Source organism: Bombus vancouverensis, chromosome 11, assembly GCF_051014615.1.
Source record: "Bombus vancouverensis nearcticus chromosome 11, iyBomVanc1_principal, whole genome shotgun sequence".
NCBI classification, from domain to species: Eukaryota; Metazoa; Arthropoda; class Insecta; order Hymenoptera; family Apidae; genus Bombus; species Bombus vancouverensis.
This window is the reverse complement of record NC_134921.1, coordinates 11085715-11111835: the sequence shown is the minus strand read 5'-3', so window position 1 is coordinate 11111835 and position 26121 is coordinate 11085715. Positions and strand designations below refer to the sequence as shown.

The following is a 26121-nucleotide window of genomic DNA, read 5'->3' as shown; positions in this document are numbered from 1 at the left end:
CACCATATTTACAAAATGGTGTTAATCCTCGTAGCTATTCATTTAAATGGAGACATATAAATAGATGTACATATAATATACATACATATATTGTCTGACATTTAACATAGAAAAAATCAGAGTGCGGGTCATCTGCTTCAAGGCTTACTCGTTGAAAAAATACTGCGTTCTGTGATATGAAATTCGACTGGAACAACACGCGATTTATTTTCCTTCTATCGGCATATTATATCATAATGCCGCCTTTTACTGTTATTTTACTTCCATGTTTTACTTCCTCGTTTGTACGACATGTAGTCACTGGTAACTTTAAAGAGAAGCATAAGCCAGAAGACAACACAGTGAATTGTTTTTTCCGAAAAATCGTTCGTGCGCAGAAAAATATGAGATGCATATATTTGCATGAAGTTACAGGCACTCAAATCAGCTACACTGTTATTCTTTTTTTTTCTCAATTTCTTTTTTTTTCGGGTTTAACCCACGTCTTCGAGCTTATACTCTGAATCTCGTTTTAACGAGGCATGACGTTCTCAAGAGAAGTATTATTTGGCAACGGACATATTTAATGACACGATTATAATTGACTATCAGACTGCGTTACGCATACGTACAACTTAAAATAATAATGACGCGGGAATGTTAATTATTTAAAATATGCAATGCTTCGCTTTCATTTTCATTTTAAACCGCAAAATTTCCAACTCGTTAAATTAAACTGCACGTCATACGGAATCGTTTGAACTCGTCTTAAATATGGAACATGTACGTAGGACAATCGAAAGTTCGACGGCGGTATACTAGTATGTATACTTCGTACGACTAATTAATTAACTATGGTTACTAGCTGCTTGGCAAAATGGTCAAGATTATGGGCAACGATCATGCATACAATGCAAAAATGGATCACGGATTAATACTGTACATACTAATATGTATATCTGAAAATGAACAAATTCTAGGTTAGGAGATTCTAGGAGAAAAATGACACCACGAAAAAACATTTATCTTAACGTTTGTACACTGATTTTGTGAAATGTAAAATTGACTAGTGCTACGAATGGAAAACTTTAATTTTTCGGGTGCCTGCGGCCTCTAGCTGAATATTACCAAATATTCTTACTAAACAGAGCGTTTAATTCAACAAAGGATACTTAATATGCACCTATACATATTGCACATGCCCTTTAACCAAACGTAGCTTTGTTATCTTAAACCATTTTACGTGTAAAATTAACTCTTAACCAAATAACCTTTCCTATTTGTAAGTATATCTAAAATTAAAATTATTATTATTGTACCTCTAAAAATGACTAAAAATTATGATTTTTAATATTCAGCCTATGAGGTGCCACGTTGACCTTTGCTACTATATGGATGGATTACATGTATTGGGCCTTTGCGGGCATAAAAACTCTACATGAACAAGAGACCTCCCATATTTTATCGTTTCTTTCACTTATCATATATATACCGGATCTATGATACGCTACCGTCATAAATATAATCATAGTGGAGACTTTTTGACTTCAATGATTCGTACCTTTGTTTTATATTCGCTAAAACGTCTTGGAACACAATAGTTTTTCTTTTATATACGATTGTACGTTTCGCGCGTTACAAGTGTCTCCTTTCGTGATGAAATTAAAAGAAAAACTCGACACAGTTATCTTCATTGATAGCTTCCTTAGATTCTACTCTAGTTCACGTTTACCGACGAAATTTCACTTAGAGTCATCTTTTTTTCTTTTTATATAAAAATCTAATCTCCACAGAATAATTGAAACGTACTTTAATTATTCACATTGGGCACAATCACACACCGATTTCCATTAATATTCAGAATGCTTTTAACGTCGATCGTTACACTTCGAACTTATGGATATTAATTCTATTTTATTTTCTATGCATATCCGTGTTCACAGTCGATGGCAGTTAAGCGCAGATCGGGCGTATTTTCTGATGTTATTATTTTACATCTTTAAATATCGCGTCAAAAAATTTGAATAATCTAGCACTCCGTATTACACGTCTATCTACCATAGTATGAAAAATTATATCATTTATGGTAAACCTAGGATCTAACGTATCGATCTTAATCGTAAATTTTTATAACATTCTATGAGACTTATTGTATACCACTTAAGACTGACAGGACGCATTCGTAGATAAAGGGTTGGTTATTCATTTCACTCGTGTTTGACTTGCGCTTTCGTATGGACATCTGTTCCATATGACTGCTTATTTCGTTATGAATAAATAAAACCGTAGAACAATCGTCTTAAATGAGCCGGTTCAATATGAACTTTCCATGTATCTACGCGTTTCCATTCACTGATCTACCGTAAAACGTTTCGTGTACTACTACATTTATTATTAAATGCAAGTAGCAAAGTAAACGAGCAATAAAACGGAAATAATTAAATTATTATAGTTTAATGTAAGCAATATAGTTTCATATAGTTAAAGAAGATACTGAAATAACGATAACTATGTTCAGTTTAAAATCTGTCGCTACAAACTCAAGTACTTCGCTGTCCTAATCACATTTGATATTGCACGATAAATTATATTAATTGCATAATTTCCGATATCGATACTTCAAAGAGCTGAAGACTTTTTATAATTAAACTTATTAAGAAGCACGTAAATGCACGTCAACGAAACAGATACGTTGTCTTCGATAATGAACGCAGTAAAAGATTAAGAAATTCCTCTAACTACAACGACGTAACATTTGGAGATCATAGGTGAAGAATATAATAAGTATATTTCTAACGATTCTCTGATTTTGATGTTACCTCATGATTACAATTTATTAGATTCAAACATGTAAATCTTTTAAAATTAACGATGAGTTGACGAAGCTTTGTGTAAGACAAAGATATAATTATCGAGTCAAAAGCAACATTTTGATATTACAACGATAATTCTAAAATTTTGAAAACCAAATAAAAAGATAATTTTGGTAACACGAGGCGAATTGATAACGTGCCGAATCTCGAAACTCCCTATAAAAAGTGTGAAATTTGGCTTATCGTATTCTTCCCCTGCAGTCTTCATTTGGCATTAGGAAATTGCGTTTATCGATTGTTCGCTCTTCAAGAGCAACAGGCAAGTCTTTCGAAGAAAATCGATCGCTCGATTTCATTGGAACTATTCGTGTAAAAATGCATAAAACCAATAAACATACTTATCGTTTTTAAAAAATGTGTGGTGCTAATTGCAATTTCCACAAAGAAACGGGCCTCGCGAACACCGTCACCTGACCCTTTTCTTTCCCGCCAACTAAAAAAACATAAAGCGGTGCTGGTCCATACGATGGTGTCTCGGTTTCCTTGATGTCAGCCGCAGCAACCTTAGCTCGTTGTCTCTCGGCTCTCGACGCACTGACTGCTCTCCTCGACGGAGAGCCTAATGGTAAACTTTTAGGCGGCGCTCTTGGTACCCTTTTGATTTCTTGAAGTTCTAGTAATTCGGCGAACGTTTGCGAGGCCGATCTACCCGGTTCGTCCTCCAAGACACTGTCCGGTGGGCTGTTCAATAATCTCGCGTACTTGCCATCCTGAGGTTGTTGCTGTTGCTGATGATGACTCTTCGTTTCATCCAGTCCGAGGTAATTTGGATTACAAAAGCCGAATTGACCTTCGCGTATCGTCGATGGGGTAACTATGGGGCGATACTGTTTGCTCTTTCGTCCTGATTGCCAGTCGTCGTCGGCCAGTGGATCACCGGGACTACGGGCTTCTATACTCGCGTAGTCCGACGTCGATTCTTCACCTTCTTCTAAGTCAGCGAATCGAACCGACGCGGACGTAGGAATTTTTGACGTGGTCGGTGTTTTTGGTGTTTGTAGCGCCGCTTCGTAAAGGTGTGAGCTGTAACTGTCGCCTCGTGTCGGCTGACAGGCCTGATGCACAGCCGCGAAGTCTCTGGAAATTTCCAAGGATCTTCATCTCTGTATTCCTTACGTAACTTTCGTTGCGATTGTAACGCAGTAGATTGTAAAGTAGATGGAAGCGATGTAGTAAAGGAAATACCGTCGATAGCGAAAGTTGATAGATTTCAATGATGAAGAATAGAATGCTGAGATATTACAAATTTTACTAGAAAGATATATTTCATTTGAAATTAATAATTTACATCGATTACTAAAAATAAGTAAAAACTAAAAAGAAGGTGCTCTATTTTTGAACGCAAGTGTATACACGTATGGTTGTGATTACGTCGGTCGTTGTTACCAATTAACACTTTATTTTACGGATTGTATCGCTTATCCATCCACCTAGTGACGCTTCCGCCTACAAAAATAGCAGTACGAAAGTGCACTTACCGCCTTTCCTCTTGAACTTCTATCAGCCTAGAGGTAGGAGGTTCCTTTCGTTCTTCGTTGTCGCTATTTTCGTCTGGGTCGACGAAAACAAGCCTGGCTGCTTCTACAGGTGTCAGGACCGGAGTTGGCAAGGTCAGAGCACGGAAATTCGGTACCGAGATAGGATCTCTTGTCATGCCGGGACCACCGGTTGCGTTGTTGCAATTGTTCGTGTCCACGTTTTTATATGTTGTTTCCGGCGGTTTCTGTCTTCTACGAGCTAGCGTATTAGCGCTTCGTGATTTCACCATACCCGTAGATGGCTCGACAACCTCGGAGTCCACTTGCTGAAACGGATAGTACGTATTCGCCTGCAGGCAGGCTCATTTGTCACATGCGTTTTCTGTGCAGATATAAAGCTTGATACGTGTGCATATAATACGAGTACGAGGGAATGGTTAAAAAAAAACTATTTTTTTTATAAGTATCCGGGCACTTTGTTTGACGTGTATTTCAACAGTATTCGATTTTGACCAGAGTATACAGATTAGGAGAACGTAATTATGTCGAAAATGCAGCAGAGTTAATTTGTGTTGTGATTTAGAAATGACAGAATCTGAAAATAAGGAGCTTGTCAATTAACAAAATAATTTCGAAAGGTTCGAAGGAAATTAGAAACACAGTTGTATTATCGCATGCCAATTGGCTTCTAAAAGTCAATTTAATCGCGTCATAATATCCTATCGTACGTAACTATGGTAGTTATAAAGGATAAGATTACAGCGATTCGATTTATTCACAATTTTGTAATTAAAATACACCTTGTTCAATATAGATAAGTGTCCGGATACTTAATACGAACGTAACTAAAAAGGGAACATACCTCTTGCGGACTTTCCTCGTTGTCATCTTGGCCACTTAAAACGGAATAGCTGCACTTTGTCGGATGACTTAGCCGCGATAGATTAATTTGCGACAATTTCGAAATTTCTTTAAGGAAGCTCGGTCTAGCCGGTGCTTCATTGGGCGATATCCTATTGTTACAAAGTCTCGTCCTTTGATTTCTCGGTTTTGGTTTCGAATTGTCGATATTGGTCCCTCGAATTATCAGTTCGGAAACTGCTAATGCAACGCTTTCCGCTCTTGGCTGGGGTTTAGGACCTGGCACTGATAATTTCTCCCACGTTTCCGTACCTTTCAAGAAGTTTCACACCTCGTATCTTTTTCGACGAACAAAATCGTTGTGCTACTAATGTTTGGATTTTTTACCGAAATGAAACCTCCATAGTTCGTTCGTAGCTAAACCACCGCTTTCTCCACCGAATATTAGCATACAACTGGGAAGCCTGCAGGCTGCGTGTCCATGCAGAGGTCCTGGTCCTGGTTTGTTCTTCAACAGACACCAGGAAGCGGTCTTCACATCCCATCGCCAGCAATCGCTTCTCTCTTGTAGGTCGGTCATACCCCCATAAATGTACATGGCGTCACCGTGTAGAACTGCCGAGTGTTTGTGCCTCGCTGCTGGCCCGCTTTCGCTGGAGGAAAGAAGATGCCACGATTCCGTTTCTAAAACGTACATTATCGATCGTATCGTCAGCCACCTTTCAAAATATGTACATCATTAATAGATTTCCGATTCTTATGCGCTTATGGGAAATTTCAAGGTGCGAGAATATACATAGAGTACACGTAATATTCAAATGTACATAAAATAAAGTATAAGAAACGAAGTGCATTGGGTGAAACTTTTTGTCTAAGTGCTATTCGTTTAGTTGCTTCTACAAAGATATGAATTTGCATAAATGTCAACAGTTTAATCGTAAAAATTGTGAAATTTTACCGAAATGGAAAGCCCACAATTCTGGAGAACTGCCACGTAGATCTTGATAACCACCGTAAATGAGCATCTGACCACGATGAACTAAAGCAGTATGGCCTCTTCGACCTCTGGGAACCGCACAACCTCTTTGCGCTCTTACTTTCCTCCACATGTTGGTCTACAAGTAACAAATTCTCCAATGCAAAGAAAAATCCGGATACTTTTTGTGCTCGTCAAACGTTCGAGTATTTAGTTGATATTCGAACAAAGTATCGAAGCGCTTGTAGGCGTCTTTAAGAAGGAAACGATTAGAAATTTTACTGGCATCGTGATAAACCCCAAGTGCTGCAATTATATTGATAAAGTTTGACGATATTAGGCTTTTAGTCTTCTGGTAATCTTAGCGAGTATCAAAGGGTTAATCATTCGAGTCAGGTGACAATAGACGCGAGAATTCTCCAATTTCGACCAGACTGAAGGTTTCTGAATGGCGGATATAACTGGGGTTGCACGTAACAAAAGGCACACAAGAGTTCTAATTCGTCATTCCCCTATTTTGTCGTTCGAGTAGATTCCAGCTTGATATCTCGGGTCTAATGACAGCTTCTTCGGCATTATCGTATTTTGAATTATTCAAAAAAAAAAAAAAAAAAAAAAAAGAGGGCGGAATGACGTATAGAATAAAGAGAAGCATACAATATCGTTAGTTGGTTAAATGCATCGATCTATTTTTAATCGTTTACCTTGAAAAAATACTGATGAAAATATGTAGGACATAAGCAACGCACGATTTGTTTTCGAAGGATAGCGGCGCTCTCCTCTATTTACCTGTTCTATATTTAATAGAAACATAACCGATGTCCGTATGTATTGTGACATGAGAATGAGAATTTTCGACCGCATTTAAATACGAAGACCACAGAAGAACGTAACAAGTCAGATTTTCTACTTCGTATAGAAGAACAATTTTTAATTCCAATACATCGTTAACCAAATCTATCTATATCAGAACTACCTCTACATTTAAACTTCAGCATTAAACGTGTATTTTGTCATTCGTTCGTTTTCTCATGAAATCAATTACCAATATTCCTTCTGAGCGTTGTCATATGTGAGATAGCACCGACATTCGTATCTTTTGAAGCATAGTGGCGATCGCAGCGAGCCTTTCGCTCCAGTCCGTCAATGCGTAGCGTCAAAGAGAAAGAGGCAAATGCGTTGGCTTAGCCAAGGGTCTGCGATCGTACATGCAAAGGAAGGAGGATGGAAGGACGGTATATAAGCTATATAGCAGGGGTGCTGAAAGTAATTACGTAACTCCAAGTACGTGCCTAAAGTTGATAGGTCTGTATAGCCACTTGCGTCTACCCTGTATTACGGTACGAGGGGGTTGCGAAAGGGTGGAATACTAGCTAAATTCGCCATCCACGTTAAAACGCTGTAAAATTAGCGAGAGAACAGTTGGGTATCATCAATTACGCGAATCGCTGTAAAACGTTAAACAGACGCGCGATATATCGATGAATCTTCGCGTCTTCGCACTAAATCGAGCGGCTGCGATCAATTTAAAGAAAAAGAAAAAAAATATTCGACGGGATGAAATTTCTCTTCCGACTTCGAGAGACGTAAGCAAGAGAGAATTTTAACGAAGCTCGGAGGGAAGATGAGAAAGAGAGTGGAAAGAGAGCATACCACGAAGCAACCCCTCCGGCTTAACCAATCGGGTTCGCCTGACGGATTCGTAACGCGGATTTCAATAATACATTGCGAAGAGACAAGTAACGGGGAATATCCCAGGCCTTCGACATGGTCCAATGAATAAAAACAAACGGGCCAAGAGTAACCATAGCAACGCGGTAAAGAAAGTTCGGATTTTAGGGAAAATTAAAAAGAGAAAAGTAGGCGGGTCGTGTAATCTTAAGATCGCGTGGGGAAAAACACGACAGGGGAAGAAATAGTAGAAGGGAGAAATGATCCGATAGATTCATAGTTTTCTTTCTCATCTGCGACCTTCATTTTCTTTCTGACTTTCCTCGATAATTTATAAAGAATTAAAGGAAGACGTCATTTGTGTTTATACTTTCTAATATCCTCATTTTTCACAAGTGCATATTGCTGAAAGGAGAGGAATTATTAAGGCGAAACTGATACCACGTTTCATATGTGCCCCGGGTTTATCAATTTTTAATGGTATACAGGTTGAGGGAAGAGGAACCCTTGGGAGGATAAGCGCCATTCAATTTCGAGGGTACGAAATGGAAGGAAGGGCTGTTGACACCAGCTGTTGTCAAAAAAATTACTCTAGTTAAACTGCAAGCATCAAAGAATTGCCAGATGTTGTCGAATATCGAATACAGTAAATAATCACACGGGAAAAACGTGATAAACTTTATCGGTAGACGCTACAGCTCTTTAAAAGATAAAAAAACGTAACTTATTACGTCTCTCCCCTGTAATCTTCGGTTATATCGATTTTTCACGTGACACAAGATAGTCGCTTGTCGGAACAAACAAATATATGGCACGATGTGTGCATCGATCGATGGAACTCGATACCTTTGAAAGGTAATGGCGGTAAATTGGAGATGACAGTGACGAATGATGCATCCACGACGGTCAATCATCACGAGAATAACAAGATGGCGGCCAGGGACTCGTGATTGATCGCGATATACGTCGAAAAAACTTAAGTCGAAATACGGGAGAAAATATAGTTCTACGTTTTCGACTTCCTTTTCGAATATACCACGATTTCTAGATCACTCTGTACATAGCATGATAGCACAGCTTGCAAAAGCCTTAATCACGTTACCCGATCTGCAAGGAAGGACACAAGTGCATAGGGGCTGCTGATGACGCTGAAGACAGATGAAAGAATAATACCCAGAGGAAACCACAACGTCGATAGAAACGACGTAAAAGACAAACCACGACCCGATGTATCGGATGTACATGACAACTTGTCTTCTAGGGGAGTGGAAAAAGAGAGGGTTGGGTTCAGGAACCAGTAAACTACAACTAAGGACAACCATGAGACAAGCATAGCGAACAATCGTACGAAACCTATCGTTATACTGCATGAAGTGGCAAGAACTTTGAGGAACAGCTATTGTCTAATAGCTCTCGTTCCAAACGAGCAACCAAGAAGATCTCCCCTCTATTCGCTTTATGCGTAATTCCTAAAATCGTCGTTTTGTATCTTCGAACGAATTTCAGTAAATGGGACTAAATGAAAAGCATCGGAGCAAGATATTGTCAATCAAGGCCAACATGGTCCTTCGTCTGGTTTGTTCAACCGAGGGTGTCGAAACCCTCGACGCCAGGAGCATCATAGGGCCAAATACCTCGAGGCTGCCGCGGCCCCGTCAAATCGAATCGCCTAAATTCGAATGAAACTAAATCTTCTTAACGAATTTAACCGGTACGCATAGCTGACGGTTCGTTTACGGGAATCTCGTATAAATAGAAATCAATTTCCTACTGAAATTCATTTTCGTAATTATTTATATATATATATATATATATATATATATATATATATATATATAAATATCTCGTCTTATATATACCTTATCTTACTTTACGTATAGTTATCTTATATTATCTTAGCCACTTATAGCGTGGCAGTAAATAACATTGTTATTCATTTGAGTCGTAGATATTAGAAGTCTCGCTATTCGAATTCCAGGAAGTTGAAACCACTCTACTTGTGTGAACTCCGTTATTTACGTGGCTTGAAATATCTTTTATTGGATATACTTGTATGTATACAAACGTATATCCCGATTTTCTCAAGGAGAAAGTCTCCAAAGACATTTTAGTATTTTTAATCTCCGTTTAACTTTGAGCCATAACATTTGCCCTGGTATAAGCAACGCAAGTTCGCAATCAAGACGCATCTCGATGCTTCCGATTCGATCGAACGAAGTTTACCGCGACACGTGTAACGTTCTTCGAGAGAGGGTGCAATCCGGTTTGCCTTGGGTGATACGTTACCTTGACATTGTAAACCCAAAGTGGCGTTTCCGTGCCTGCGGAAAAGCCGAGCTCACCCCCGAAAATGTAAAGGCAATCCTTGTAAGCTACCGCGCTGTGTTCCTGAAGTGCTGGCGGTCTTTCTCCCCCAGGATGCAATTCCTCCCATTTACTGTCGGCTGTAAAGAAAATAAAGAAAGGGTTAACCCGTCAGCTCGTTATTCCAAACGTTTTCATATTCCAGACTCTCTCTCTCTCTCTCTCTCTCTTTCGCTCTTTGCATCAAGCTGGATAAACAAGATTTACGCGACTCTGGCTTTGTGCATTTTTCCGCTAGGGGGATGATGAAGTCGCGATTAAAAGAATTGCGACAGAGCGAAGGAACAAAGAGGCTCGTCTTATCGGTGTCGCGTGTTTCGCATCCAGACGGTATGCTTAATTTAGCGGCTGCAGTTTTTTTAATGTATGCCGTTGTTGCACGTTTTAATTACCTGTTTCCGCTGTAACGTGCAACGTGTATGCATACAGTTGTCCTAGTTTTTGCTAGGATAAAGAATGCCGTGCCACTTAACGGCACAAGCGGTGCCCTTATTTTTCGGCATATCTTCAGAAACTCGCTTACACTGCCAGCCATAAATATCAGGACACCTGTTCGTTACATATTTATGTAACAAATCTGAAGTCCGTTTGAATATTCGCAATCGATTCGAGTCAGTTGTCGATGCTTTGTACGAGACCAGCCAATGTCTCGACACATGCGAACGAGAGTGCACGGGTGTTCGTGTGAAATTACTACATCGATGCAACACCGTGCAAAATTAAAAGGAAGACACGCAAAGGGAATCGTAATCTCAGGGGTATCTAGAAATCTTTTTCGACGCGCTAAATCACACTTTCACCCGCCTCGGCAATCTGCTGCTCTGAAATAAATCCTCGAAGCGGTCGGGGCTTCTTAGAAACAGAGGGACGACGGCGAATGTTGCAGTGTGTTCGAGGGATTAAATGCAAGCAGTGCCAAGGACGCGAAGGAAAAAGAACGAAATGTACGAGAAATAATTATACCGCGACTCGCGTATTAAAACAAAAACCACAGGGCGTCTGTGCAATCATGGTGCAACCGAGCAAGAAACGATTCCTCGTGAAGAAAGTAAGTGGAAAGCGAGGAGCGAAGGTCTTGCGTCGAGTAGATTTTCAAAATCGCGTTTTACTCGAGGACGAAGCCTCATACTCAAAATTCTATTATAATTTATTTTTTCATAAAGAATTGCTCCTTGTGAGTCTATATTACGATTGCAGGGACACCTTGTACGCTGACAAAACATCGTTCTTCTTTTTGCAAGAATCAGAGCATGATTTTTACGTAATCTACGTAAAAGCAGATCGAATAAATCTAAATTCATTCAACGTTAAGTTGATGACGCTTTGAAGGGTGCGTTAAAACTTGTTCCTTTATTGCATGGGTTTAACAAGAGATAGACGTTCTTTTTTACCCTTCGGAAGTTTTACGAAAAGAGAAAAGGGACGCTCCCCTAATCCGCTCAGAAAAATAAAGGCAAAGGAAATCAGCGGGGCATGAAGTTACGTTATATCGTATGAATAAAGGAAGGACGAGATTTTTCTTGCCCGATGCCGAACAAAACATTCTTTCTTCCACCTTCCACCTCTCGCTGTTCTTCTGTATTTTCCAACAAAAATCAAAAGAGTGTTCCTCTACGGTAAAAACGTTCGAATCGCAGCTTCGCACTGGAACGTGCTCGAGAACAAAGCGTACGAAATTTACGTAAGAAGCATAATGTGTTGGCTGAAGTAGTTGCGGCTCTCCTAGACTGACACTACAGATGCCCGACATTGATTACGAACACGTGTCGTATCTAGCTGGCTACGAAGCTATGCACCCTTTTGTTCGAAAAATGCTGTTCACAGGATAAAGTTCCGATGGCTTTGATGACAAAAAGAAAAAGAAAATAATCGACCCGAAGCGAGTAGAAACGATCGATCCGCTATGTATCTCTAATCTTTATCAAACTCGTCACAAATTCGATGTAAAAATGGATCGAGGCACGTGAGTGGCTATAACACTAATTCATTTCGATATGTTGTATCAACGCACTTATCACAACTTCAAAGGCAAGTATTAAAAAATGTTATTTCGCTCGCTTTCATTCGACAAATGTTTATAATACACTCGTTCGTGTTTAAGTTAACAGCTCGTTGAAAAATGTATTAAAGAAATCGATGTGTCATACAACGACTGAAACAAATATCTGCACGCTATTGGAGTTTTACCATCGTTATTAAAGTTTTAGGATAGATATCGATTTAATAAATAGAAAATAAAGGACAAGAACCCTTTGAAATCCCCACCGATCGCAAAAGAGGGTGAAACAAAACATACAAGGACGAAGTACTCTTACGGTTCTTCGAGGTATCACAATATTTTTGCAAGATCAAGTATCGACAATGCTATGCTTTTAAAACATGCCAGGGGGTTACTCTGATAGTATTTGCCCCCAGGAGACAAACCGCCAACATGCAACCCTTCCGATGCCGCTTTAATATTCACCCGAAGCCGTAGCCGAACAATCCCTTTTGATGAATAGGGCACCTCGTGGACGTACCATCAACCATTGGAAATTCATTTTAGGATTTCGCCTCGTATTTTGCGTACAACGTCGAATTATCCACAGTAACGTGTTCTGCTTCGGATCATCGCGCGATTTAAACGTTTCTTTCCTAAAAGAACGTAACGGGGACTTTGACCAATTTAAAATCCGCTCGCGTGAATTCGCTGGCTGATTCCGATATCGGTCGATGTAGAGACCACAGGGAATACGTTTAGTGTGTTGCCAGTCAAGCAGATCGAAACTTGGCTAGGCTCTACGTGATCGGCTATTTAAGCCGAATAAGAGATGCTTCTATTTGATTCTTAGTAAACTTTTTCTGCTAAGACTAAGCCTGGTTTCCAGCGAATAATTCGCGATTGAAAAAACTGATCGATTTGAACGCGATGCTACGAAATGATCGATACGATACGTCTCATAACTCTAAAATCGCTTTAACTTTTCGATTCAATTTCCAATACACTGCCTCGCTTAGTATACTATCCTAACGTTTATTCGTTTTTAAATGATTCAGAAGGATAAACCTTGGGAACATAAATTTCCCAAAATTCTAAAATGCGTTGTTTCGCGTTTTATGTCTCTTCTTCTCACAAAACATTGTTTACCAGAAGATCGCTAATGTCAAAAGCATGTAAAGTTCAATAAAATTGTTTTCTCCGTATTTGATAACTAATGAATTGAAAGACGGATTTCATAAAAAATTTATGCATATAATCCCTACTATATGTCAGACAATAAATATCACTTAATGTTTACCTCTAGACACTCTACCTACGATATTTTTAACTCTTCTGAACTTGAAATGCGATTCACTCGCTATATCAGTGAAATATCAATTGCACTTTGCTTCTAGACGTCTCGTATAAGAATCGAAGTGTTTCGGCTGGTTTTACGGTTACGAGACGCAACAGCCAAACGCACGGTGCTGGTTATGACGCGTATAAGCCATGGATTATCACATGAGGGTGCAATTAATTCGCGTACGTCTGATCTCCGTGGAAACAGTCGTAATTGTGGAGTATCGCCGGCGGATTTAGTTGATATACGTGGGCTTTAATAATGGCGTATTATTGATCAGACTGAACCCCGTTTAAATTCCGTCGCGCACCCTCGTTCACCGAGCGAGATGGTAGGGTGCGTTGGTCAGAGATGTTGTTCGTGTACCGTATTCAAGTTACTCAGACGTCGTGTATTAATACCTCTTGTAATTACAAGGATTTTTTCCACCCACTAATTCCACTTTCCCTTTTCGCTTTCCATAATTCCGTCGTTAGTTGCAAAGCTCGCTACTAACTATTCGTGCATATCGTCGGGCAAGAATTGAAAGCGATAGTAATTATCACTTACCGAGGCTGTATCGCCAGAGGTCTTTGAGAGGAAGATTGCCGTTTCGTCCGCCAAGGAGATATACGTGCCCTGCGAGCAAAGTAGCGCTGTGCTTGCTTCTGGAAGGTGGTGCGGGCCCATTTTCACTGCCAGCCGCAGTAACCGAGCTCCACATTTTCTTCCTGTAACAGAGAGATCTCGGAATTAGTTCTAGTGAAAGAAACGATTTAACGAGTCTTTTATTCGTGATGTTCGCCGAAATTGAGTGAAACTGAGAAAACTAGATTCGATTTGTAGTAAAAAAGTACAGACTGCGGATGTTGCTGTATTTTGCTGCAGTAACAGATGAACCAAAAATAGTTCAATGAGAATTGAACAAATGTTGACGAAAAGCACTTTCAAGATTACTATGTGGCCACTGTAACTTGGCTTATCGAGTATTTATCCATAAGAAAGATAAATTTATGTCTTGACTGTGCTGATACAGGAAAAATAAAATATAGAGAAACGAAATTATTACATAAAGTAGATTGCTTTGCTTCTTGTTTTAATAATCGCGAGTTGGACAGTGAGGAATGCGATATTCTTAAATGCCTCGTATGTTGGCTTTAAACGTATCAACGGCTACGCAGACGTATTTGAAATTCAATTACCGAAGCTTCGAAATCGAGTTTCGGGTAAACGAATGCACCCTCACGCACCCCAAACACGCGTACGCAAATACGTCTGCCAAGCAATACGCTCGCCGGTAGACGCGCCACGCCGGTACAAATGGGATTCCCCATGGTATACCTATACTCGTTTTGTACAGTACCACCAAGAAAACGTGGCAGAGGGAAATCTGTGAAAATACGGAGAAAATAACGAACGTACAGTGGCTCGCGAAAATATTTGAACGTTTAGATTGAAACTTCTTACGAATATACTATGTGTGTTATATAAAATTTTTCGAAATTTCATTAGTACCATAACGAGACACGACCACCGTGATTATATTGACAAAATCTGTAATTTCATAACTTGAGTCACTTATTGCAAAGATATTCTTAGTAAAAAAAAATCAGTGTAAAATGAATAAAAAATACAGTATGAAATTTAAAAAAGTTTCATGCAAGGCACGTAATGTATTCATACAATTCTTCTGTACTTTCATGGGTCACTTTATGACCTGCAATGTTGCTCAGGAAAATTCTAAATCACGCAAGTATTATTTATCGTCTTAGAGTTGAAACGCGAACCAAGAAGAAATAGAAATATCTTTTGCTAATGGGAATATTAACGAAAAAAGAGGGAAGATGGAATAGTGCGTTAAACGAAGCAATTCCGTGTTGACATATCAATCTGGTTGAATAAATTAGGCTTTGAGGTGTAACCTCTGTAGTGGGCGGTCTAATTCAAATGAATGGAAATTCAACGATTCCCCCGTGAAACCGTGTTTAAATATAGGTGGAAAAGTTTCTCAAATATCAGTCGCCATTCGCAACTTCCTCGTATTTGTCGCATCGTTGCGTAACTTGCATTTTCACACTTTGTCAAATCGATGGCAAATGGTGTCTGACCCGGAAACAAGAAACGTACGAAAACATGTCGTTTGTTCTCGTTGCTTTCGACGTTCATCCTACTGGAAGTATACTCAAAGACACGGTCATTTTAATCTTTTATGATGCATCGACGCTACGTTTGCGTCTGCTTCGGCAAAAATGACGACAGTGTTGAAATCGTGAAATCACTGGCAAGAAACAAATCTTCAAGCGCAGACAAATTTTAGAACGAGCTCCGGTTCATAAATAATAGAATAGCTGAGCTCGCTTGCCCGATAATCTACTAGCAAAACAACAATCCCAAAGATTTTATATAAGTTCCTAGTGATTTTTTTTAGTTTTATCTTATCTTCTTCTAGTTCAAGTGCTCTAAAACTTAAGAACGAGCGTGTATAGTCGGACTCGATGGATTTTATCCGGGCATATTTTCTCAACCTCTCTCGTTTGCTCGAGTATTGTTTTATCACAGCAATATCCCTTCGACTGCTGGCTCTTGAGCACTCTACGGGGAAGCGTTTTCTTCCTTCAACCCCTAACAACGTTGGAAACCGGCGTGTTATCGACCGGTGGCGGGAATTTCATTTTTCCCAGGTTCGATATGCTACGAGCGCGACCGCCAAGATTCGACTAGATTTTGATCCCCCGACTCCCTTTTCGTTTGAAAGGCAGAGGGAGGAATTCTGCGTGGAGGGTGAGCGAAAAGCATCCTCTCTCGCTCGCTCTGCTTAACTCGATTCGCGAGGGGATGCGTTACCGCTACCGGCTTCCGAAAAGGGAGCGTAGTCAGACAATTTCCTCTATCGCGTCGACACTCGCACTTCTCTTGATTCCTGTATTACGTGGCCCGATGTTCCTTTGCCGGCTGTTTCGCGTTGTTCGTCCAAGGACCTCTGTTTATGGCGCATTGCATCTTACAATCATAAAATCGTCAACAAACTTTCGATTCACGAATGAAACACCTAGAACCAAAGGAATGCAAGTGATACTTTCACGGCATTGCGTAAATCGCAATTTAACATTCAGAAGTGCTAAATCTTTCACTTTATGAATTATCGAATACGAAGAAAATCATTTTATCTCATTTGCATCCGTTTGGCACTGACGATCTTTCTGTTCTTCCCTCAACAAGACAGAGTATATTCACTGGAAGGAAGAGAAACGGTAGAGAGGCAGTTTATTCTTGTTTCGTAACCGTAGAACCAACATAGCATTACAATGGAATTACAACGATAACTTAGAAACACGTGGATCATCTGTTCTAATCGCGTGTCGTATCTATAAAAGTTGAGAAGTTTAAGGTTCTTTCACAATTATGTATTTTGAATGAATCGATCAACTTTTTGTGACGAGGATTATTTACCGAACATCATACATGCTGTCACTAAAAGCGCTAAAAAGCCTTACTGAATTACGTGTTCGGTCGTTGCTCGTCGCTTGTTTTTGCCATACTGTCTGATCGTTAGCAAGTCGTCAACGTGGCAAAAAAAAAGACGATTTTCTCGCGCGAAATTAATCTGTCGGACTTCATCACGTTACCTAGCCAAGCGTCGTTAACTGCACGACTTTTTTCTACGTGATCTTTGAAATGGACGTAATGCACGGGGGAGAATCGAGCGTAAAGATCTTATGAAACATACGCGGGTGTCTGAACAGCGTCAACGAATGCCGGGAGCGAGGAAAATACGACAACCGATATAATATCTCCGTCTAGAGATTTTAAACAGCGGGCTCGCACCCCTCGTTCGAATACTAGAGAAGAAGGCAGGATTAGAGAAATGTAGCTGGTATTTTTCAGCGATTTCACAGTATCGATTCTTTCGTTGTCTACCGCGGAAAAATATGTAGGTATTTCCGGCAGCTTATCCTCCTATACGTTCCTACACGCTCGTATACGTTCCACTATTTTTCCTCTTTTTCGCCCCGGGTCCATGTTTCTATACCAAACTCTGGTTAAGGCGATAACAAATCGCGATAAGTGAGATCTATGAATGTTAAAGGCTACGGTTTTCGAATTCCTTCTATACACACGCTACTTCGTAATCTAGTACGAGCGGCATATTTGAAATATCAGAAGCTCTTAGCCATGCGCTAACAAAATCTTTTAAGCGAACTTTCACCTAAGGTTCGTTAACGCATTCTTACGTCGGAGAATGAAGACTGAGTTCTCATTACAGCGGATGCACGTGCAAAGAACCACTTCTCGCTGTACACCTGGCCGTGTAATCTTTTTCTCCCTTGCCTTTCTTCCGCATCTTTTCCTGTTTCTGTTCAGCGGACGCCAACTAAAAGTCATCCGGCGCATGCAACGTTGCACACCCCATAGGATGCAGAAAACTTCTCGCGTATCGCGTCGATCTTTGGACCCCTGTCGATTCATCGAAGCGAACGAAGGCATTAAAAATTCAAGCGTTGCTTAAGTGGCAATTCCCTTTAAATTAACGCCAATCTATATCGTGGATTCTTAATATCGAGTTACGATCGAACTTTTCTTCTTTCTTCAAAACGTTTACAAAGTGTCGTATGGCGGGCAATAAGAAGGAAGTAGGGGAAGTCGTTCCCTGTCATCGCGTTACGATGTAAAACGTCCCTGCCGTTTGACGCGTGTTTTCAATGACATCCTCTAGAAACCCTCCAGCGTGTCACCAGTGTCACTTGCGGTAGGATCCACGTAACCCCACGCATTCCCGTGTATAACTACGTCCGATGTAAATCATCTAAACGAAGCTTATAAAACGTAATCCCAATCACCGTGCAACACGAACGTGTCCGATCATTTTTCCAGGACATCGAATTTCTCGTTTCGTTGGTTCGTATCTATGATTAGATGTTGAACCTATGGTATGTGACTGTATAGATATTCGAGATTCAATTCAGCGCTTACTCGGACTCAACTAAATTGAAACCGCTTTACTAGCGCCAACTTGTTATTTGCTTCACTTAAAATATTCTTTTAAGCCACGTACTCGTTAAACGAGCCGCTGGGATCGAGGCGTGTTGATCAATCTGAATGAGAAATAGATAAATTCGTTTGCAAGGAATTTTTAGAATAGAACGAAACCTTAAAATAAAATCACAGAGCAACGTGATGCGAATTGATAATACTTGTTTCTGGATGGTCGCGGTATCGGTGCCCCTGAATAGAGTATTAGACCCAGTTAGGTTTCAATAAATGAAATTAATGCGGCGACAACAAAGATTCCGACAGTGTGCCGTCTGTGTCGTTTCTTCTGCACGATAGCAATTGCGTTGAGCGTGAGTTATTTCAAGTGCTACCTAATATTCGTCAGTGCGAAGATATTTGTGTCAAACAAACGCGGTGAATGACCTCGATCAGACCAGAGAAATTGTTTTCACACTGAAATGCATGTCCTTAAAAGACGACCAAACAGAAGTGCAGGATCGGCGAGAGATTTCGCTCGACAAGCGAAAGTTTTTGAAAACGTAAAACACTATCTTCTTGCTAAAAGTTTCGTTTAAATTAAAACAAATTCATACTTGACTACTTTTCCAAACTGAACTATTTCGGAAACGATGTCACCAGTGCAACATTGTTAATCTTAATTGTTATTTAGAGCCATAGAATTTTCCCAACTTCGATCGTACCACGAGCTTGAGACTCAAATTTTAGTCTATGCATCGCACGAATTTAAATCTCCCGTTGCGTACTGTAGATAATGTTAAAGAACTGAATCTTCAGCTTGTCGTTATAACGCGAGTGTAACGCGGTGTCGTGTCACGTATATTGTTTCATATATTTATTTCAATAAAAAGTTACTCGTTATTCTCGAATAACTTCATTTTATTCGTAGTTCTGCTGGAATAAAATTTTATTCGAACAATGTCCAACTTTGTATCATGGTTTATAAAGAAGATAGAACAGCATACTTGGCTAACATTACGTGAAGAACATTGATTTTCCGTGAGGTTAAGGACACCGTAAACCGCATCTTCACCACGTGACTTCAACTTCACTGACTTCATAATTTCTAAATATCATCTATTTTAAACCATTCGAGCTACGCGTTTAAACTCGTTTCCCATCTCGAACGTCGTTTATTGTTCACATTTCGCGTTAAGGATTTCTACAAGAAAAATATCGCACGCGACAAAGTTCCAAGTATCAGAGACAAAAGACCGCAATGTTTTCAGCTACTTCGACCCACGGTAAATCTCGAAGGAGCGGAAAACGTGACGAGCAGCGGGAACATTTGAAAAATGTTAAGAAGAACGAATTAATTATAAAGGTAGCCGGTAACGCTGGATGCCTGAGGGTAACGCAATTTTAACAAGCTTACCTCTCTACTCGGTAAACCCTCTATCTCGTTAGCTTTGGCGAATGCAACTTGTGACCCACATGCAAGCGACGATTAAATGCGACTAAGCCTGCCTTTACGGTGGTAAGAACATCGCTGAATGCTCCTCGGCGATTAACCTTTGATTCGGCGGAAACGCATCGTCTAATTGGTAGACCTTCGAATCTGTCGAATGACGTGGCCCAGAACGGTTGACAGAAGCAACAACGAAATCTCCGGTTCGTTGCCAGTGATCTCTTCAAATCGTCACAAACTCCACTTTCAACCTGTTGTTCCCAACGGCAGGTGTGACACGGTGAGCAAGAATCCAGCCGACCGCGGTATTCGAGTTTACACAGAACACACGGCGGACAAAAGACAGGTTCATCCTTAAACTGCTTCACCGCGACATATTGACTGTATCCAGCACCGGATATATCGCCAAGATATTGCCAATGTTGACAAGGATCGTTCTATTGGCGCACGACGTACGAAGTGTCACTCGGGTCATTCAGTACCATTCAGAAATTCCATGCATCTTTTATCTCGCCGCGGCATCGAGTCATTGATAATCTTTGCCTCGGCTCCGATAAACGTCTTCTTCATTTACGATCACTGCAAAGACGGGAGATTCATGGTACCGCGTAGTGATCTCGTCGAACCGTGGGATCACCGCGATCAATCTTCGACGGACTGATTCACCGGGCAAACTTCGCCACGTTTCCTTGTTGCCATGGATCAAAAGAAAAGAAAAGCTAAGATGTGTCACGAGGACGGCACTCTGCGTGCTCGACGTTTCTTCCGTACTGCGTCCGGGTCGAGCACCTACCTCGTCGAGTCGTCATCGAGGACTCGACGCAGGCGCCTATAGGGAAACCACCCCCTGTTACCCGCAAACTCCAACGCTTCCATCCCCTCTGACTCGGCCAGGGGGTGAACATCCGAGTGTCGAACGCTTTTACTGTATTCCACGGTGGCAACGATACACAAGCATGAGCGTCATCAAGAGGACAATCGTACAGTATCACCTGCCTTCTTAAAGTCTCTACCAAAAAGAGGAGCGAAATTTGTTTCCTGCTTGTGGGTGTTGTAATACGGGAATAAATAAGAAAATTCTATTCGCACGGTGTTCAACTCAGACTTTTCAAGGTTGTGCACGTCGCCCTAACGAACGCCGATACGTTTCGCTGGAAACTATAGTCGAAGAAGATTCAAATTGGCGAACATTCGGATCGCTGTACATTTTGTTTTTAGTGCAAGCATACATAGATGCACGTGGATTATAATATGTATCGTAGGGATGATTTAAAGAGATTCGAAGATTGTTGGTTAGTAGCTCCGCGCTGTACAGGGGTAGAATTGTGTCTGAGTAAATTTCTATGACGATATGAGGTTGGTTGGTTAAATTGCACATGCGCCAGCGTCGGTCTCCATGGAAACGGGATGCTAGCCACCGCGTGTGAATGCGTATTGATTACTCCACTCTTGCTCCATTCCACGATCTCTTGTTACTCGTCGTGTCTTCTCCTGTCACCCCGCCGACCCTGCTCTACCTCCTCTTTCTCCACTTTCTTTTCTCTCTTCCTCCTCGTTCGTGCAACGAATCATCCCGCTCCATCCACGACCTTTCCCCCTTTTTTTCTTCTCCAAATTAGCTCCGTAATGTCTCTGGCCGCTCTTCACTCCCTTTGCATAGACCAGAAATCTTTTCTCTGCTAGCTTTTCTATCTCGCCACGAGTAGCGGATCTCTTTCTCTAAAAGCCATCGTTTGTCTTTCGATTTTAAATAAATCGAGCTGTATTCTGGGAAGAGGTGATACGCGCAGATCCATGACGAACCTGTACACAGAGTCACAGTAGCATTGGTAGCCTTGCAACTGGCTGAAAATCACAGTGACGTTAAGTCAAAGTTTGGAGAATTTGAGCTGTTAGAAGGAATAATGTATAGAAGTACGAAAAACAGTTGTAACATGATTATAAACGCAAATATATAAACGTAGAATACAGTTTTATAAGAACTAGCAGCGAACTGACGTATACTATTCTGATTCTCTCAGCCAGACAATTATCGAATTTAAGTGTTCAAGTACTTTCGAGTATTTTTTAGTTAAATGATTGAATTATTATGAAATTCTTCCTTATTTTCTTCGTTTTCCTTATACACAGTTCTTTTCGTTATTGCTAGAATTTTCAACGCAATTTCCTCGATTCGCCATTCTACTTTTCCCCAGAAAGCTCGTCAGTTACAATCAAAATAACAAGATTGCCCCCATATTACGCTCTTTGACCTCTCGGATCTTTTCCCTTGTAAATTAGGTGATTCTAACTGCTTTCTTTCGTCATATTTTTAAAACCCGCGTTTTCTTCTCTTCAACCTTGCAAGTGGTTCACGCACAATGGACAGACAAATTTTGCACTATGTTGTAAGGGGATACATTTACTAAGATCGACAATCACCGACACAAAAAATATCTAGGCGGAACAGATTGCTCCATTGTGCTTTGTACCGCCGATTATATTAAAAGGACGAAATTTCGATTCATCGACGATCGTACACGATAGAATATTTCATACAAGGTCCCTTCCAACAGATCGGATTCGTAACCAAGTCACCTCACTTTCTTATCTAATTTATCTAAAATTTCCTCAATGAGGATCAAGTCAATCTGTCTTTGTATTTCAGTACCAGCGAATGTATTGATGCATGACGTTGTCGAAAGTTGTGGGAAAAATCATTGAAAAGTTCCAAATAAAGAGAACGAAGAAAATTGCCAATCTGGTCTGTACGATGAAAATAAACTGACACGATGCAATTCTTTTTATGCATGGGAAAGTAAAAAGAAGACTGATGTGTACGCTTCCTGAACTTTCAAGAAAATAATGATAATATCAACCAAACTATGTACATGCAATTAAAGAGCGCATTAGCAAGAACGCAAACACGATCCAGCGCTAATGTGAAAGCGATAGATGCGAGTGTCTATCGCTTTCAAGATTTGACCTGTTGTTCCTTGTTCTATCAGAATGTGAAATTTCACTTAAAACTGTAGTAACAAATGGACGTTAATTAAACCCTTAGCGTGACGGTAAGGATATTGTTGGCTCACTCGTGACACTTATATTTTCACCGGCATGCTCGTACACATCTCTTGGTCATGCTTCGTGATTTACAGAGACGCAACTAAACACACAAATTTTTTCTATCCAAGATAATACGAATACGAAGTATAAATGAAAATAGAATGCAAATACGAAAGTTAAAGAAAAAAATTCTTATTAAAATAAGAATTTTTATCAACTATAACCAATGTATTTTTTATCGAATAATTTTCCCAATTGAAACGACGATGCAAGGAAAGCTTAGAAAGAGAGCCGCCAGTCCTGAAGGACAAACTCGCGACAATATTCCATGCGTGGCCACTATATAAAGAGGTGAAACTCGTGGAAAAGAAGCACTTTTGTTTCCCCAGTCTTTACGTTAAAACGTATCTAGAAATTTTACTATCTCGCAGCGAATTGTTACCTAAGTAGATTTTTTATTAAGATGTCGCAACGACTCGTTTGCGCTCTGCTAACGACTAGCGTTCTTTGCTGTGCACTCGCGGACAATAATGAATTCGCCGCGGCTCCTGAATTCGTTAAGAAACAGCTCACGAAAGATAAACTGTTGACGGACGTCGTACGCGCTAAAAATTCTTCCAAGACGCCATATCTGTATAGCGTAGTGTCTGATAACGCGCAACATGAACAGAAGAATTTGGATAAATATTCACGAACGATTATTAATCAGCGACTGAAATCCGATTCAAGAGATAAGTGAAGTACTGCAATAAAAATCTTTACATTTTTGAAACGTTCACATCACGATGAATTGAAACGTGCAAGTTTCAGTTGCTGCGGATCCAGATACGGTTCCAATTCGTCAACGCGACCTGATTCCTATCACAGTAGGATCCCTGTGGACAACGGTCGATATCAAACTAAATTTGCTGAACGTTTGCCCACTGATAGGTGATTCTTTAAATTAGTATTACAATGCAGGATTGGGCACAATTAAGTAATCGAATAAAATTCGAGTTCGAATAATTATTCGAATAAAACTTTTGCTTTGTTACTTCACTTCGAATGGCATTATCCGAATGATAATGTATTGTGGAAAATGAATTATTTTCATATCTATTTTATTTTGGTGCAGTTATGTAGTCTACTGTTTATTATTTCTGCTTTAAGCAAAAGTTACCCAATCTTGGTAAAGTATCGTGTGATTAATTTACGGTTTCTATCAAAAACATAATACATACGCAGATACGGCTGGCAAACTCACGGACCACCACCAGGTTTAAGCGGAAGACCCGGAAGTGGAAGTTACGCTGGAACTGCGTTTTACGAAGGAAGTCATACAGGAGATAGGTAAGCAGTCATTAGATTGATGCCTATGAAACGTCATTTTTTCGTTTAAATAAAATATTTGAAAAATAATTGTAGATTATCTCTTTCTTAACTTTTAATTTAATCTCATACGATTATTATTAGATTTGGTCCACGACCGAGTTATGGGAGCGAAGGTTCACGCAAACCTGGTAGTTATGATTCCGGCGGAGGATATGGTTATGCTGGCAATGGTTTCGGAGGATATAGCTTTAATCGACCAACTGGTTACGGAGGTGATTATGGAATTTCAGGGACCTTCGCTAATGGCGATGAATTCGGATCTGTGGAGCCAAATCGTCCAGATGGACATCCTCCTCCCCATCCGAATATTAACGCGCAGAAGGTAATGGTTGAATTTTAGAGACGAATCGAGATCTGATTTTAAAGAGGCCTGCACACGTTCAACAGTACTGACGATAAAATTGTTGATACAGTTTGACAATAGTGTCATCAATCCGCTTCAATTCTTTCAAGACCGCATTTTCACCATACTTTTTAGCGGATTATTGATTGCTATTATTTGCATTAGGCCGTCGCTTTAAAGGCATTGGCAGGTGTTGCGTTAATTGGTGCAGCCGCCGCTTTAGCAACGAATCCTGTTCTTCTTCCGCTCGGAGTTGTATCAGGCAGAAAGAAACGATCGAGTTTGTCCATCAAAGACAGAAATGATTATATGAATTACATTTTAACAAACTTGAAAAGTAACGTTACCAAGGTTGTTTAGTCGTATTTGAACGATATTCTGTCTAACTATCGAGAAAGAGTGTACCTATTGGTTCTGAAGAACCAATTCGTAGCAAATCGATATAAATAGACTGCAGATGTTAATATACATGTATATTTTCATAGAATGTGAGTAGAAAAATGAAACCTTGATGGAAGTTTGTTAAATCATGCTTTTTTACTTTTACTACCATTCTCCATAGTTAGACAGTATTTCTATTGTAATTTCTCATTCATTAATTCTAATTACGCGTTCCATTTTAATATATCATACTATGTTATCGTTAAGTAGAATGATGAAGATGGAAACAAAGTATCTCTCTCACCGACGTGTGTAGCTAGAGTTACGTGCGAGATTCAAAAGAATTACTGGATCAATCGTAAGAAGGACGCTAACTTTTTCAAAGAAATATCAGCATTGGAACATCGTCTTAAGAATTTGTATATATATTTCTGTTTTTTGTTGTTACAGTAAGCTATAGAAAAAATTCCGTAAGTTTTAATATTATTACAGGCTTCTAGACAATGTACACGACGATGAACTTGTGAATATGCGCATTAGAAGATTAGTAAGAGCGGCAACCATTGTTGCCGTGAATGGAGACAATTGCAACGCATTTACTTGTACTCTTGTACAAATTAAAACAAGCAAGAATCTATCTGTTCTTAAACTATAGAATTTGTCAAAGAATTGTAACTGGATATTCTTCTAAATATAAAAACCGACAAAAAAATAAAGGCGTAAAATTTTGTGCTGATACGAAACACTATCATTATTATACTCATTTCTCATGGAAACGGAGAAACCGTATGAAAATACAGGAATAAAACTAATATAACACAAAATATACATACGTATGCATGTTTGATAACTTAGAAAATAAAAACGAAACAATACCTCAACTTCTTGACGGCCCGCAGGCAACTGTGACTAAATTCTGCGAATGGAATCACGTAACACGTGTTGTGTATAATAGTGGGGTGCCATTCATGCGCGTAGTTATCCCCGCCAAATACGATTGACAATACTCTGTTATATAATTTCCATAGCTAATAAGTTATTGTTTGAGGGTACACATAATAT

General features: G+C 39.9%; 2 protein-coding genes across 5 annotated transcripts; one reads left to right on the top strand and one right to left on the bottom strand.

Moving 5' to 3' along the window:
* Window positions 1–1420: 1420 nt before the first annotated feature.
* LOC117154765 (uncharacterized) lies at window positions 1421–26000 on the bottom strand. 3 transcript variants are annotated; one of them, XM_033330022.2, is made up of 8 exons: window positions 25936–26000; window positions 14072–14232; window positions 10125–10282; window positions 6150–6306; window positions 5579–5875; window positions 5193–5503; window positions 4331–4680; window positions 1421–3929 (listed from the first exon to the last, which is right to left on the bottom strand). In XM_033330022.2, the coding sequence occupies exons 2-8, from the start codon at window positions 14223–14225 to the stop codon at window positions 3200–3202; spliced, it is 2157 nt and encodes a 718-aa protein (XP_033185913.2). In that variant the 5' UTR covers window positions 14226–14232; window positions 25936–26000; the 3' UTR covers window positions 1421–3199. The 3 variants fall into 3 exon arrangements, with proteins under 3 accessions (XP_033185913.2, XP_033185912.2, XP_033185914.2); XM_033330021.2 differs by lacking the exon at window positions 25936–26000 and adding an exon at window positions 19887–20024; XM_033330023.2 differs by lacking the exon at window positions 25936–26000 and adding an exon at window positions 19887–20024 and having other exon boundaries at window positions 4331–4656.
* LOC117154768 (uncharacterized) lies at window positions 22033–25972 on the top strand. 2 transcript variants are annotated; one of them, XM_076622918.1, is made up of 8 exons: window positions 22033–22969; window positions 23057–23699; window positions 23775–23894; window positions 24189–24293; window positions 24417–24657; window positions 24844–25029; window positions 25330–25478; window positions 25552–25972. In XM_076622918.1, the coding sequence occupies exons 2-8, from the start codon at window positions 23428–23430 to the stop codon at window positions 25712–25714; spliced, it is 1236 nt and encodes a 411-aa protein (XP_076479033.1). In that variant the 5' UTR covers window positions 22033–22969; window positions 23057–23427; the 3' UTR covers window positions 25715–25972. The 2 variants fall into 2 exon arrangements, with proteins under 2 accessions (XP_076479033.1, XP_076479032.1); XM_076622917.1 differs by having other exon boundaries at window positions 22033–23699.
* Window positions 26001–26121: the final 121 nt, after the last annotated feature.